This window comes from Filicampus tigris, chromosome 15, assembly GCF_054856515.1.
Source record: "Filicampus tigris isolate MCC_2025a chromosome 15, RoL_Ftig_1.0, whole genome shotgun sequence".
Taxonomy (NCBI): Eukaryota; Metazoa; Chordata; class Actinopteri; order Syngnathiformes; family Syngnathidae; genus Filicampus; species Filicampus tigris.
The window spans coordinates 13,473,517-13,489,701 of record NC_141231.1 but is presented as its reverse complement, the minus strand read 5'-3'; the positions used below and the strand labels follow the sequence as shown (position 1 = coordinate 13,489,701).

General features: G+C 40.9%; 3 protein-coding genes across 12 annotated transcripts in view; 1 reads left to right on the top strand and 2 right to left on the bottom strand.

Annotated features, from left to right (window-relative positions):
• Positions 1-2,786, bottom strand: part of abl1 (abl oncogene 1, non-receptor tyrosine kinase) — a 45,441-nt gene extending 42,655 nt beyond the window's left edge. For all 4 annotated transcript variants that reach the window (XR_015089794.1, XR_015089793.1, XR_015089792.1 and 1 more), the window contains exons 1-2: positions 2,234-2,786; positions 320-692 (exon numbers count right to left, since the gene is read on the bottom strand). Coding sequence is in view for 1 of the 4 variants with exons in the window: in XM_086053140.1 (XP_085909266.1) it covers positions 320-446 (127 nt within the window). In the remaining 3 variants the exon portion in view is untranslated. The remainder of the gene's footprint in view (positions 1-319; positions 693-2,233) is intronic.
• A 554-nt stretch (positions 2,787-3,340) lies between these two features.
• On the bottom strand, positions 3,341-16,048 carry exosc2 (exosome component 2). 7 transcript variants are annotated; one of them, XM_086053150.1, is made up of 11 exons: positions 15,884-16,046; positions 8,389-8,464; positions 8,262-8,343; positions 7,230-7,331; positions 6,619-6,664; positions 6,459-6,548; positions 6,085-6,150; positions 5,941-6,009; positions 5,690-5,866; positions 4,807-4,935; positions 3,341-3,602 (listed from the first exon to the last, which is right to left on the bottom strand). In XM_086053150.1, the coding sequence occupies exons 1-11, from the start codon at positions 15,896-15,898 to the stop codon at positions 3,522-3,524; spliced, it is 933 nt and encodes a 310-aa protein (XP_085909276.1). In that variant the 5' UTR covers positions 15,899-16,046; the 3' UTR covers positions 3,341-3,521. The 7 variants fall into 7 exon arrangements, with proteins under 7 accessions (XP_085909276.1, XP_085909277.1, XP_085909275.1 ...); XM_086053151.1 differs by having other exon boundaries at positions 8,262-8,319; XM_086053149.1 differs by lacking the exon at positions 15,884-16,046 and adding an exon at positions 9,300-12,429 and having other exon boundaries at positions 8,262-8,319.
• Positions 9,541-16,185, top strand: part of ric1 (RIC1 homolog, RAB6A GEF complex partner 1) — a 33,772-nt gene continuing 27,127 nt past the window's right edge. The window contains exons 1-2 of the mRNA XM_086053139.1: positions 9,541-10,163; positions 14,218-14,325. Coding sequence (XP_085909265.1) covers positions 10,023-10,163; positions 14,218-14,325 — 249 coding nt within the window. The 5' untranslated portion in view covers positions 9,541-10,022. The remainder of the gene's footprint in view (positions 10,164-14,217; positions 14,326-16,185) is intronic.

The window sequence follows — 16,185 nt, the reverse complement described above, 5'->3', positions numbered from 1 at the left end:
TAAATTAAGTTAAAACTTGTATATTTTTTTAGATTAAAATAGCCATATCAAAGCCAACGAAGCCCTACATTTTCAAGAAAAAATTTGCTGTCTAATTGCAATACTATGAGAAGAAATTTGGAACTTTGAAAAAGAAGCCAAAAATATTTCCAAAATTCCCCACATTAACTTTGGACATCTGTCCGACATTTTGCAGCCCTTTGCAACCCTAGTCATAAATCGACCGTGTTCAACTTCCGAGGTTCAACTACCCCTCAGTGGCTAATGGAAAAAACCTCATGAAAAAAAACAGGGTCCTTTCCAGGGGTCTTGCTCTTACCGTGCACAGCAAAGACGTTGCAGGGCTGCGTCCCATGGCGCGTGGACTCCCTCTTGACACCCTTGATGAAGGCTGGCAAACTGGGTCTCCTCTGGTCGCCGGCAAACTTCCCCGGCTGCTGCCCCATAAGGGCAGGGTGCCAGGCCGCAGCCGGGACTCTCCGGGCCAGACTCAGTCGACCGACAACTGACCAGTGGGCAGGAGGGAGGATGAGAGGGGGGTGGAGGAGGGGGAGGAGGAGGAGACGGGAGGAGTCCTTCTCCCAGGCTCGGGTATCCTCTGCCGGGGTGATGCAGATTTGGTCTGCAGGTCCAAGCTACTCCAGCATGCCGCTTTTTATCACGCATTAAAGGGATTTGGGTGCTAGAGGAATCTGTGGGGAATGGGAGGACATTTTTTTTTTATTCAAGTGCATTAGACGTACTTCCGCCCATCCCGTTTTTGTTCTAATGGTCTCCAGTAACATATAGACAAAAAAAAACTTCCTTACATTTCTCTTTTTTCCCCCTTACTTCCTACTGCCATTTTTCCATTCTTCTTTCCATCCTTTCATGCTATCATCTATTCTTCCTTCAATCCTTCCTCCCTCTCTTCTTTCCATCGCCTCAAACCATCCTCCTTTCTAATTCTTTTTTCATTCTTCCATCTTTTTCTTCATCCCTACTTTTCTCCTTTCTTATATCCATCCTTATGCACTTCCCACCTTCTATGCTTCTTCCTATCAACCTTTTTCCTTTCATGCATCCTTCTTTCCTTCCTTTTCTCTTTCCTTCCTTTCATATATCTTTCCCTCCCTACTCATTCTGTCATTATTCCTTCCATCCTTTTTAAAATCATCCTTCCTTCCTCATATAACATCTATTGTTGCTTTATCCTTACTTTTTCTTCCTTTCATCATCCCTTCTTTCCATCCTTTCAACTACCTTCATTCATTAATCCTTCTTTCTTCTACACCATTCTTAACTTCCTGTCATGTCATTATTACTTCTATAATTACTTTCATTCTTCTTTTCCATCCTTGTTTTCATAGTATTCATCCCTCCATTCTTCCTACTTTCATCCTCCCTCTTTTTCATAACCTTCCCTCCTACTCATTCTCATTTTTTCCTTCCTTTATTTTTTCCTTCCATCAACCGTTCTACGCGCCATTCTTCATGCCTTCCATTCTGCCTCGCATCCATTTTCTCTCTCCCTACGTTTCTCTCTTTGTTCCCTACCTTCAGTTGTACATTCTTTCCTCCTTTTCCATCATTTTATCTGCCTTCCCTCCTCCCTTCTTTCAACCATCCTTCCATGCATTTTCCTCCCATCCTTCCTTTTGTGCATACCTTCCTTCATCCCTTCTTTCCCTCCTTTCTTTCCATTCATTCCTGCTTATTTCCTTACTTCCATTCATACAGGCTCGCTTCCTCTCATCCTACTTTTTGTTTTCTCCCAGCTTAAAACTCTTCCTTCCTTCTATCACACCATCTTTCCTCCCCACTTTCCATGCTTTCATGATCAAATCTTCCATCCTTGGGCTGTTTCTACCCTCCACCTTCTATCATTAATACTATTACTTCCTGCTTTTCATCCTTCCATTCATTCTCACAAGCTTCCATCAGTTCATCGTCTTTCGATACATCCTTCCGCCCTACCTTCCAACCTTTTCCCCTTTCCTTTCTTCAATCATTAAAATGTCACTTCCTTGCATCCCTTTTCCCTTCTTCCATCCGTCCTTCCTCAAATAAATTAATTAAAAAACGGTATGCCTACTTTTGGCCGACCCTGCATACAACAGGAAACTTAGCATAGCACTAGAGGGATTAAAGTTTCGCCTAGCATTTTATCGCTGTGCGGGTCAAGTCAATGAGTGGAAAGAGTGGCAGAATAACACGCCCAGAAAGGCATAGAGGGCGGTGAAGGGCAACTTACGTGCTGTTGTAAACTTAAATCCCGTAGTTTAGCCGAGACACACAAGCTACAAGTGCAGATAGCCATGGAGGCTAGCTCGGGTTAGCCTCTGGTCCTCTTTGAAGGCGCAAGGAACAGTCAACAGTTGGTCGGCGGCGCCTCGCCGCCTCCTCGCTCGAGCACTTTTCTCAACAAAAACATCTCCCAATTCAACACTTTTGCTTCATTCCGGCCACCGGGACGCAAAAGTTGAGTGGCAAACTTCCGCGTCCGCGACTCCCCTTTCCCACCCCCAAAACTGGACTCCACTTGGAGGAATACAGGCGACTCCAAGTCCTCAGTCAGCCGGACGCCACCGACGGCTGCTGTCGTGCCCTCGTGGAGGCCGCTGCTGACCGCTTCTCTGTCGCCGAGCTCTCCTTTGCCGAGCCGCCGCGTCGCACACGCCTACTCATCGCCCCTCATGTACACCGAGGAGCGGCGGCGAACTTTCAGTCGAGAACTCGTCGGGTGGTTGCTGGGGTCGCCATACTTCCATACGCAAGGTGGTTTACACAAATATGTGGGTGGGGCGACGTATGACGTCACATGCGTGCGTGGGCTAGTAAGTTTTTCAAGCCGGCACTAAAAAGAGGAAGTTGTTTGCGCCTTGGAGGGTCCCGATTTACGCCCTTTCGAGGTTACGAACGGTGTGAGAATCTTTCTCTTCATCTTTTGTTCCCCACAGTAGTTTCCAGAGGTGGCAAAAGTATTGTCACTCTGTCCTACTAGTAGAAGTATAGACATTTGTGCAAAAAATACTGTGGTAAAAGTGGAAGTACAGATTCAATTCTTAAGTAATTACCGTAAACATACAGACTTTGACATGTACTTGAGTACAAAACAGATTTTTACTGTTTTAAAAACTTTGCACATGAAAAAGATTAAGGACCCCTGTACTCTATTGCATAACAATGAGTATATCAGTTTCTTTAATATAGTATAGCCATCAGAGGATTTGTAATTGTGTCTGATAGTCTACAAAGTGTCCAACTAAAGTTTACAAGCATGTCACATCGCTGCAGGTTTACACAGTTTCATCCACACATACATAACCAGAGCAGTCATTACTAGTGAGTGACACCACACTGAAAATCATAAGGCATTTTAATGAATATTTTTTTCTTTGTTTTGTTTTGTTACAAAAGCACAATTGTAAGACTTTTACTTGCTGGTATTCGAACAGTAGAGATTACACAAAAAAGGGAAAGGTTTGTAAAGTTGATTTGGTCAGCGCGTGACTCAGCGCCGGCTGTAGGTGACTCTCGGTTTAACCTTCCTGTTCAATAAGCTTCTGTTGTGTCAGCATTACAATCTCCTCCATTACTTCTGGTTTCAAAATGTCTTTAACCTGCAGAGACCACACACATACACATACACACGCATTATCACGCTTGTGCATCACGTAAGAATTTTTCAAAAACATGCTCTTTAACTTTTTTTTTTTGTCACATTAGAATCCTCCATCAGGTAATTATTACAGAAGATGTAGATTTGACTTTCATTATTTGCATACAAGTACAGTGGAACCTCCATCGGAACAAAATTGTACTTACCTTATTTTTATTAGTACATGTAAAAAACAAATACCAGACAATATAGAAATAAGCAAAAACATACTTTGAGAGATAACGTGTTTGGTAGCAAATCACTGTGCAATGTCGTAATACTTTTTTTCATACAGTACTGTTTAGATTCCCCACAGATACAGCTAGCCCAAAATGGCCACCACATCTCACAATGCAACACATCTTTCGCGTTGTATTGTGGCAAAGCCCTGTTGCATTGTGGGATGTCACAGGCCAGTTGGGGTTAGCTGTATCCATTGTGAACACAAACAATGCCTAGTGGTTACGCAGTGAAAGATGATAGAATCTTAACCTGCAAAAAATGGAAGGGTGTTCATCCAGACTATGAAGAATAGCTAACTCTATCACCAGCGAGGCCTCCTACCATTACCGAAGCTCGAAGCTCTCACGGTGCAGTACACTGGCTTGGACCTGGGCTAAGGCTGCTAGATATCTGTCGCTACCTCCTGTGGAATGAAACTACATAACAAAATAGCCCCAGGGATTACCAGCTAACCTGGGCAAAGATCCAGAGTCACTTTCAAGTGACAGCTGGACGACACCGTCGGAAACATTACTATGCAGAGGCACAATCACGCAGCAACAGCCACATCCCCCACAGGTGCGATACCCCTGCTACCATGTCGAAGCCACCAAGTATGCAGAGCTGCATTGAATTTTGTTGGATGTACAGATTAGTGCTAGTTTCTGATAAGCGGCACTTACTCGATTGCTCAATTAAGTAGTTGACGCGGTGGGGAAGGTGTATACGGTGGTTTGCGAAAGTATTTCCAATTTTTTTTTTTTTTCTGGGTGAAGAAAAAAAAAATCTAATTTTATATCTTTGTGTGAAGTGTGAAATGTGCCAAAGGTCAAAAAGTTCAAGGGAGCCAAATACTTTCGCAAGCCACAGTAAGTCTTTGGTGTGTTGTCCATGCGCCACATACGCAGTGCAGTGTAGGCCTTGTGCTTCTCCCTGCTTCCTACCTGGTGTTGCAGTGAAGATTCGTAGCAGTAGAGAACACTAGTGTCAAACACGAGGACCTTGTGCGCTGCCAAAGCCAGCAGGCAGTTCCTTAGCCGGGAAATCACCTCGCGGTCGGACAGGCTGACAGGCTGCGAGGGGGTGGTGGAGACAAACAAAAATTTGAACAGAACAATAAAAACAGTTTCATAAGGCTCTCAACTCAGGGGTGGGCAAACTTGTGTGCTTAAGGGCCCCATTTGATGTTTAAAAATAACAAATGGGTCAGGTCATATGTAGATGAGGTAATAAAAAAAATAGTTCAAATTTGTATGAAAACTCCTGCAGCACCTTCGCTGTGTAGACAAAACTGTCAGTCGTTGGTCACTTGCTGTTCCACAAGTGGCCTGTTGGTGGTGTCAAATCATATTAAGTTGTGGTCAGATTCCCCAGAGTGAGAGAAGAAGAGCTGTATGCCTCTTTCACTTTGGCATAAAGGGGTCCACAGTTTCATTCCCTCTTGTTGCACAACCTACATGTTGTGTGAAGTTGTTAGTAAATGAGACAGAGGATTGATGTAATGTATTAAATTAATACATGATGAATTAAGTATTATATCATGTACATTTATATAAAGTAAAATGTATATATGGATAGTTATTTCACTATTAGTTATTCTCTTATTTACAAAAAAAAATCTATATATTTACAATATATTATTGACAAAATAAATTGATGACAAAGTAATACATTTTTATTAACTAATTTTAGGGGCCGCACACATACAGAACACATTTCAGCAAAAACGTTGTATACCACAATTTAAATATGAAACGTATCCCTAACCTTTTGAAATTTTAATCGCTTTATCAGTAAAACGTTTCATCCCTTAATTAAATGTCTCACCTCAAGGCTGGTATAGAAACCCCCAGCCTCTTCCTCCTGCTGTCCCGGTGTGGGATACAGCCACACAAAGCCGTTATTACCCAGGATGATGGAGGCGCCGCATGGGAGGTTGTGGAAATGTGTTTTTTGTCTTTTGATGAGAGAAGGAGAAAGCTGGACCAGCACTCCCTGGCCAAGCTGCGGTCAAGGACACAATCAGAACCACATTTACAGTCAACTTAAAAAAAAAAAAAAAATGCTGTTTCACTTACTTTCCCGTACTTTAAGCTACGGGTGTGAAGCGACAAGGCGCCGTCTGAGAATACTGACTGCACTTCTGCCTGAAAACACAAAGATGGAAAATTATAGGGGAAACAAAAGATGAATAAATGTTAGTAAATCAGGCAAAAGAATACACTGATGAGGTCGCCCTCGAGGAGATATTCTCTCATCGTGAGCTCGTCTTCAGCTGATCTTCTCCTCTGGAAGAAAATGGAAAAATGGAAATTCAAAACCAAACATCTGTGGCACACGTGTCAAACGCAAAGCTAGATCTGGCCCTCCACGTCATTTTACACAGTATGGGTCGCAAGTATGCACAATTTTCCCTTGACATCTGTTCAATAGTAGTTATCCATTATAAAATCAACGCCCGACCAATATGGTATATTTGGGGCTGATATTTGGGGCTAAGGAAAGGCGATTTCTAATACATTGGCCAAAACCTGATAGAATACGGTCAAGTCAAGCAGCATTTTTTTTTTTGTTATTTTTTATTTTATTTTTTTACCAGTTCTCCTCCAGGCAAGTTGACGGAAGACAGCAAGAGGACGGAGTCCAGTCGGGAGTTTGTCTCCACCTTCCACCGTTTCTGTTGTACCTACACATAAATATGACAAACTTAAATAGTAGAGCATTACACGGGGACCGTAACGAGTACGAGAAAATACCTCAGTGATTCTGCCAACCACCACATCACCAACCTCACCGTTGAACCTGCAATTCAAAAGGAATCCACAAGAATTTTTTAAAATTAATTAAAGCATCCAATTTTGACAAACTATTTGCACGTTATTTAGCAGTAGTAGTATTTAGTAGTGTGTGTGCATAAATTGTGACATGTGTGTGCGTGCATGTAGGTACATTACATCATTGCTTCTACTTCGAAATTTAAATAATCTCTTGTCGTCTTTTCTCTCTTTTGTGACACTCTTTGTAGTAGATTCAATGTGACAAACCCTTTGATCAATCCGAAGCTGCTTGTAACAATCAAATTTCCAGCAATACGCCATGTGCACAAGCGTCCACATTGTTTTGATGTTCATCCAATAGAGACCCAATGCTGCTATCTGCTGGCCAAAGTGTTTTTTGTTTTACTTTCCCAGCTTGATGATCAAACCAGAGTTAGCCAAGACTTTTCTCAGCCTATTTGCATAAAAGTGTAGTTGACAGCAATTGACCTCTACGGCGATCCTTGTTAGGATTCCTGTCAGGCGGCTATTTCCGTCGACGGTGTTCAAAGAGTTTTAAGGTGTTAAAAATGTTTGTGTACCCATCTTACCTAGTCTTGAGTGGTCTCACGCAGATAAGTTTGTCCACTCGCTGCACCTCTCCAGCCACAGAAGCCGTCAGTTTCTCCTCATCCACATAAGTACCATGGCCCCTGGAGACAAAAAACAATACGGGATGGCAACACTCTCAAGAGTTATCACACGTCTGTCCTGTTTTCTATACCACTTATCATCATTAGGGTCGCGAGTGGGCTGGACTGGTTACATAAAGACAAACGATGGATATTTGAACACAAATGGTGGCACAGCACATGTAGACAAATAAAACAACGATACTCACAAGCACAAATTGTTTATCATCTGCGATAAATGGATATTACATCAAGTTGAGCAGTAGAAGAAGCCTGTTCCTCTTTGTTTTGTAGCTGCATGATTAAATGATAAAGTACTGCCTCCTGGTGGCCAAGGTAGGCGCACCAGATGGAGCAGCACACTGTTGGATTGCAGCATTAAATCATGATGCACAAACTGATTAATCCTTTATATTCTATTGTGTTATTACTCTAGGTTTTTATAAAGTACAGATTTATAGAGTGCCATATTTTGTCATTCAAAAACAAAAACACAAAATGTATTTTCTTTTGGGGACGGGGGACTGCAAAGGAATGGCATTTTCATTTCAGTGCCCCGTTTTTTTTAAAACTGCAAAGGTTGTGCTGTAAAGGATTGAATTACTATATATATATATATATATATATATATATATATATATATATATATATATATATATACTGTATGCTAAACTAATTAGATGAATAAACGAATGAACGAACCTCACAAATTACAAATTCAAATTGGTTTCTTAGTCAGAAAAAAAGCCATCACATAATGGAAAATACAATCAATGTTTTGATCAACTAGGGGGATTTCATGCACATTAAGCCCCGAGAAGTGAAACTTTAAAAACACACAGATGGAAAGCTTCTTGGCTGCATGAGGCTTCAAGTTCAAAACAATGTGGTTACCATTTAGTTTCACGGCGCAGACAACAGGCTTTATATAGAACGATAACACAAACTTACCTCATGAAACCAGAGTCTGACGTGATCACATCGCCGGGTACGACCAAATCTCTTCTGTCTCCAGTGGAAAGAGAAAGAGATACTAATTTTCTAATGGTTGGTAATCTCATGTCAGCCGCCATGCTACCTTCCAGTGACAATTTTTTTCTTCGTCCTCTTCTTGTTTCCTGTTGTGGAGTTGACATTTTCACGGAGCTCGCCATCTATTGTAATAAAGAAGAACTGCAACGTTTTAACATTAAGTGTAAATCCAGAGAGATTACAAATATGGCAAATTCAAAACGACTTAAAATATGATTGAATTAAAAATTATTGCACATAGAAGTTAAATAAATTAAAAAAATAAACAGCTCTAAAAAATTAAAACGAAACGTATTGCACCTAATGGTTAAGTACAACACAAGTGAATTAACAGAATGGACGGTGTCGGATTTTTTTTTAAGTAACATTACAAACAGTAGTCATAAGGTTTAGCTGTACCATTATGCCGTTTGAACGTTTCATTTAGTAGAGAGAGCCAGTGTGGTACTCGCCACTATCATAAAAACTTAACTTAATCGAAGTCACATTTGAAACATTTCTATTCAATTCATTCAGTGTAATTGTTTATTTAAAACTCAATTTACATAAAAGATACACAGTTTAAAATAAAGAAATAAATGAACTGTACTTCTGTACTTCTACTATTCTTCTAAAAACTTTTAAAGAACACAAGAACTACAATTTGCAGGGGAAAGCAACCGAGTCGTGTCGCAAATAGCTAATATTAATGAGTAATACGTACCCAAAACCAAAAAAATGATTTAAAATTGCCTATAAGAACTTGCTTGGCACTAAGATTCCACAAGATTGTGCCACAGCAATACTTTAATGTTAGACAACACATTGGTTTGCGCATAAAAAAACTGACGAAGTGAGTTTTTCAGCAAGTTCAGCGAACGGATTGGTTGCAAAAAAAAAAAGAGCTCCAGTGTTCCCTGACTGAAATCTGTTTTTTGAACAACTTGACGTCTTTTTTTACCAGCTGTGCGTACTCACTTTATTTCTATTTTGGGGTCGCACTGGGACTCCTGATGTGTGTGCGTGCATCTACTTATGGTTACTCGGTAGTCCTTGATCTAAAAGTGTTTTTCAGTTACTAAATCAAGGCATCATTTCTTCTATTCTACGCACATGGTCTTGCAGAAAAAAAGAACGACCACTGTGTGTCAGTGTTGACAAACCGATTCAATGCGGCGCCACCAAGTGACGTCACATGTCAACAACAGAAACTTGGTCGCTATGGCCAATCAGCGTCGAGTAAAATATGGCGTCGGTGAGGAGGCACGGAGGAGTGAGAACCGAGCGCCGCACGGTCCGTAAACACCTCTGGAACCGACTCCGTGGCAATTAAGACAACAGCGGTAGCTGACGATTATCGCCTCCACGTACACCTGGAAGGGATCATCCGTGGTGTTGGTGCTTCCTCCTCCGATTCGGTTGCTCTTGTTTTCGGCCTCGGGGGGAGCTCGTTAGCGTCAAGTTGGAAAAGCTCCGCTAGCCCGGGCTAGCCGAGTAGCTTCATCCACTCCCTGGATTGTTCTCATGGGCATTCATGGACTCAAAACGGCAACAAAAACACTTTTTGTATTTGTAACATCATTTTTTTCGTTTGCTTTCTCACATGCTGACGCACTATGTTTGAAGTGGTTTAAAAAGTACACACTCGCGGTGGAGTAGGAAAAAAAGGGGGGCCAGCCGAGCCGGAGCCAGTTGGCCGTCATGTATTTCCTCACCGGCTGGCCACGGAGGCTCTTGTGCCCGCTGAGGAGCGCGGAGGAGCCCTTCCACATCCAGCCCAGCTCGCAGCGTTTCTACTTCGCCCTGCTTTCCGAGACCCAGCTCAGCGTTTGGTTCAGTCGGGTAAGAGAGCTGTACCATGCATATCACACTAGCAGCATGCATGTACAGTATTAGGCTTACTTGCATCACCACTGGTGTTATGGAAACTGGTGAAAAATGTAAAGGTATTCTTACTTCGAATGTTAAGGTATTTTGTAACACATTCACTGCGTGTATACAAGACAAACTATAAAAGCGACCTTGTCTGCACAACTGAGCCCTTAGATCATCATTGTAGTCCACCTGATGAATGTTTTCTGCCCATGTCCAACTCTCCCTTGGGAGCTCAAGCCACAAGTCTGCAGCCGGTGCATCAGCAGTGTAACCTCAAAACTAAACACGTGGTTGAATTCTTTCTAACGGTGACAATCATAAGAGAACTTATACGGCCTATTTCCAATTTAATGCGTATATCAGTTTTTTTTTTCCACGACTGTCTATTGAAGTGACGCATAGTTGTGCCTCGAGATACGAGCCATTGTTTGGCTGATTTTGTTACTTTTTTTGTTGCTTTGTCTTGCAAACAGTAATTTAAGAGCGCTGTATGGTGAAAGTGATCTCAACTAATTTCTCAACAAGCATCAGTATGGCAAAGGGTTAACTATTCTTCCAAAAAGTGGCTCGCATTAAAAGTTTGTCAAACCAAACATGAAACTAAAAAATACCTTTTGTTTAATGATATCAGTTTAGTTTAATGCTAACAAACAATGCAAAACGCCATAGATAGGCTAACAAATAGCAGTGGTAGTGTAATGATGCACAACACATGTAGATAGAAATTAGAACAATATAGTAGAATGCAATTTTGGGGTAAATATGCTTAATTTCGGTTGATCAGGAGGCATTATTTTTTATTCTATGTATATTTATTTATATAGTGCCTTGGTAAATTCAGTGCTTAAGTGCAGTCTGCGTGTTTACATATAAATGTTGCATGGAACATGAAAAGTTGAAGTGATGAAGCCACAGATTTGACTTAATGATTTACTGACATGTTTACGCCATACCCAAAGCTCATTTGAAGTGAAAACAAAATTAAGTGATAGAACCTAAAAGACCGTCTACAAATATTAAGGATGATTCACGCACGATAACCAGCAAAGCTGTGGGGAATAAGAAGGCATCGAGGACAGGACCACCGAGTGCTTTGTTTACTCCAGCGAGCTAATTTGGTATCTTCAACAATGGATCAGGGTCATTATTTCATTTGCACCGCACAGGCATGACCATGTTTTGCTTCTCCTCGTTCTTTCCTCGTCAACATTGGTGAGGCGCCGAGTACAAAGGACAGATGCGACGAGCACATCTGTTCAGCCACTCTTCCCGCTGGGATCTCTTTGGGCTCGGGTTCAAAACAAACTAAAGATTCTCCCTGAGATTTTTAACGTAGGGCTGTTGTTTTATTGTTTATATTTCACGGACAAGTCTGAATGTGCCGTAGTCTAACCTCATTAACCTACTCAAACTCTGTGGGAAAGTGGTAATTGGAGTAAATGGGTTTATCAAAAACACTTCCTAAGCCTTAAATATAAAACAATCAAATAAAAAACTCTTAGTATCGCGGTAATTGAGCATGCTTTCCTGTCCCACGTGACCACATAATGTTTTCTTACATTACTTTATTATGCGCCATTTGTAACCTTAAATTCTCGTATGTCTGGATCATTGTAAACCAACGGTCCTCTGTACCTGCTCAAAAGGAGGCTGATGGGAGGAAACCCTATAAAAACAAATAGCTGAAAATTGTGCGAAAATACACATTGAAACAATCAGTTATTAAAGATTAAATGCAAATGTATTGTCCTTAATAGTTAAATACAGCTCAACAGACAGTATTGTATTTAAAAGTTTAATACAACTGAACTGTGCATAAAAAAAGTCATCTCATGGACAGGAATCGTTTGCCAACTTTTCCACTCATATTTAATTAGATCATTCCGTTCTCAGGAATTCCCTCAATTTGCCTTTGTTTCCCAGCCTTAATTTATAGTGAGGGTCTTTCTGCAATGTCTCTTCTGTTTTAAATCCCCTTAGTCCCGAAGCCCAGCCAGCCGAGTCTCAGCTCACAGTCAGTTCATTCAAGGTGTTATTACTAATCCGTCTCGCACAGTAGTTTAGCCGTGTTCATAACAAGGTGCGAGAGAAGCGACGACGAAGCATGGCATTATCGCGGTGTCCTTCATTGGTGCTTTGAGATAAAAGTTTAATTGGTTCTGTGACCACGCTCAAATCATTCATAATCCGTCTCTAAAATCAGCTTTTCCGATTGAAATGAATGGAAATGCCTTTAATTCATTCCAGCCTTCCCCCAAAAAACTACAAAAATTGTTGTAATGTGTATTTTAATGAAGAAAAATAGCACACCATAATAGGGCCACTAGATTATGAATAAAATATTAATCACAATTATTTAGGTTATAATTGAAATCACGATTATTCAAACGGTCATTTATTTTTTGGTACAAAACAAGAACATTTTTAAATGTAAAAAAATATAAAGACAAATACATTTCTTTGAAATTCTATAATTATGTAAGTTCCAAACAAAATTTATAAAAACAGTTGTTATTATAAAATAAAAAAAGGTGCAAATATATAGATTCAAGTATGAATTCCTTGTGTCTAAACAAACAATGCGTTGCATATAAATGTATATTGATAATCGTTTTATTTTTACGATTATGCCAATTTTGTAATCGTGGATTGTAATAATCGTAATTGTAATTTAATTTTGATGAATTGCCCAGCTCTACTCCATAATGCTGTTGTACTTTACAAAAACACAGTAATGATATCCTTAAATGAAATTAAAAACAATTTGTTTTTGTGACACTGCATTAAATAAATGCGACTCCTTCTGGCATGCCTTGGCCACCTGGGGTCAGCATAAAACAGACAAATGGATATTCACTGAGGCGTTATTATAAATCCCACTAGTTTTAGGCAGTCTTTGCCTTTTTGCAGCAGCCAATCATGTTGCAGCGGGGGCGTGTCCTGCCTAGAACTCTAGTGAGATTCAAAATAATCTGCCAACTTCTCTCTGAGCTCATCAGTACGGCACTAATATTAGTAATTCTGTGCAGAGGATAGCGTACAATCGACCACAGCTATTTTTTTTTTTTGTGTAGGTTTTTTTTTGGGGGGGGGGGTGAGGGGGGATCCTGGAAAAAACAATTGTATTACCTGCAGGTAATACAGTTGCCGCAATGCAAAATAGCACGAGATGTTAATGAGCTGTGTGTGTGCGCAGATATCACTGACATTATTAAGATTTAATCATGTGGCTGCGACACTGTACGCTGAAGCCTAGCTAAAACCTTCTCTGCTTCCAGTCTAATGTTACTTGATATCTTTCTGCTCATGAAAACGCACTGCTGGCTGTCATTTGGCAACAAATTGTGCGGGCTTTACAGTGTGGAGGAACCGAAAATATGGCTGGCCCATATGTTGACTGTGTTCGCAGCCATGTGTTTAGTGCAAGCAGTGCACGCCGTAATCTACGGAAGCAGCAAAAAAATAAACAAATAAATAATAATAATCCTGACACATATTCCAGTCAATCGTTAAAATTGATTACTAACCGTCCAGCCCTGCAGTACGATAATGCTTTTCATTTAATGAATGGCAGAAAATCAACTTCCACATGGGAGAACAAACGCATAACGTTGCAGTGACTGTGTGCAGTCATCTGTGCACGAGCGTGGTAAACGTCGCACGTGGTCGGCGTGGATCGCGGGCCTTTGACGTCAGCGCATGTGCGGAACGCATCTTCCCGGCAGCCTCCAGACATTACAAGTAGATCAGTACAAACAGAAACTTGCGTAAGCATACCTTGACAACAAGTCAACGTTAATACTCCAATTCCAGGCTATTGTTCACCCGAGTCTGAATTAAGAGCTGTAAATCATTCCCAATGAGCCTTTGAATGGTTGCCGTGTGAATGTTAATGTAGTTGCATGTGTTTAATAACTGGTTGCCAATGTTTTTAGTTCTGCCAAGTCACGCGTGTTGTACACTGTGGCATGCTATTTTTATAGCACTTTTTTTTTTTCCTTCTCCATGTCCTCACTCGCAGCCCAGTGTTTTGATTGCGAGCTACATTGAGTCTGCCAAGGCTGTGGCACAGTTTGGATTCTACCAGAAGGCCAAATGGAAACCGGACGACTCCATGATAGCCGTGGCGGTGAGTGCAAATACTACAGCTTGCTTTGACGTGGCTCGTGCGTCCTAATTACAATCCCTAAGGTCAACAACATACACCAGGTCTACACAATGGCATCTTATTAAAACAATGTAATTTACAACAAGAAATGTGTTGTCATGGTTTCTCGAACAAGGCGCTGACTCAACTAAAGGAGAGTTTGTCACACGCCGTCGCAGGGCCCATAAAAGCCTGATCACCTTTGTCTGAAGTCCAGCGCCTTTCAACAGTGCTCATTTGTCCAATCTTACGGGGCCTTTGCCATTACTGGGGGTTATTAGAGCTGGTAATTAACGAGAGAACTTTAAAGTGCAACGGCTGGTAAATACACTCATCAGTAGCCCGTAAAGGGACCAAATGGTAGTAAATAGTAAATAACCATGTCTTTGATGCTTTGTGTACATGTGTCAGTGAATTGTGTTCCTTATCTACCATGTCGCTTGTATGTCCAATGCTGTTGTCGTCATGTCTATCTTAGTAAGTTAATCAGAGTGAAACAGTTGACTGACAGCAGTGTTTACACGGCAGGTTTGGCATGTGGATACACAGGGGAAGGTTGAACTTTACACCCTGTTTTATTGAAAGTGCAAGGAATGTCTATTTGAAGGAGAGCTAAACCCAAACACGTCAAAACTTTGTATCGTATTTTAAATGGGACTATTTTCTTTAAACGATGCTGTTTACTTAAATCTGCTAAGTAGTTATTTTAAAAAATCTGCAGCTTCTCGCCAATATACATCATTTTTACGTCGTTTCACTCTCGCACATGGTGTTGATTTGCGAAAATGTGACGTTTAGCAGCCCTCCTGCCCGCTTCATTTACTAACAAATCCAGAACTAGCTGATATGTTACATGTCGATCATATCTATTTATCTAGCTAGCTAATGGTGGGTGTGCTCCCATGGCACAGTATCCTGTTGTCCCCAACTACAACATAACACTATCTCAAAATCATGTTCAGTCTCTAATATAATAACAAAAAGAAATTGCAAATTAATTGTCATTGTTTAAATTGGAAAATACAGTTCCAGTTAGCAGCTAATGGCTAGCATTTAGCCACTAGCCGGCCAACCATTTGCCCACGACTGGCTGGCTGGCGAACACTTGACTGGGGCCAGCGACGAGTTCTCGGGTGGCTCAAGACAGCTGGTGGGCTACTTTTCGAAAGTTTCAAAGGCAATTTAATGGGCGAAAATTAATCTGCACACTTAACCTTTGATACTGCCGATTCATTTTTAACAAACCAGGTTTACTCAAATGCATTGTAAACAAGACACTTCCAGTCTACAGCTGATGACGATTTTAATAAACATGGCACCGTCCTGAATTTGAGTCTTATTCCACAAAGGCAATATTTACAGATTACCGTGTACCTACAACAGCTAATAAAAAGCGAGTTGTAATCTTACTTCTTTAAATTACTCATTTCCATCAAGCTGAACGGACAGCGGTCATGCCAGCTTGTTTGGTGAATATGAGCCCACACATGTTTCTTTATGTAAATTGATCCAAAACTCACAAAACCCCCACTGCCGTTACCGTCATTTGGGTCATCCTCGCAGTTCACTACGCTGACATGATTAGCGCTTGCCCGAGTAGAATTCGCCTCACCAGACCGTAGCACATTTCTCTCGCAGATGCACACACAATGGGGCTGGCTTGTGCAGTGATGGAATTCAAGGCAACAAACAAAAAAATAAAAACACAAAAAAAACCTTTGTAGAATTTTCACCAACGACGATGTCATTGGCGAAAACAAAGACTCACAGGCAGAATCAGGCAACTTAAAAAAAAAAAAACATTAGTGCTAATGTACTGGTACTATCGCCAAAAACAATATA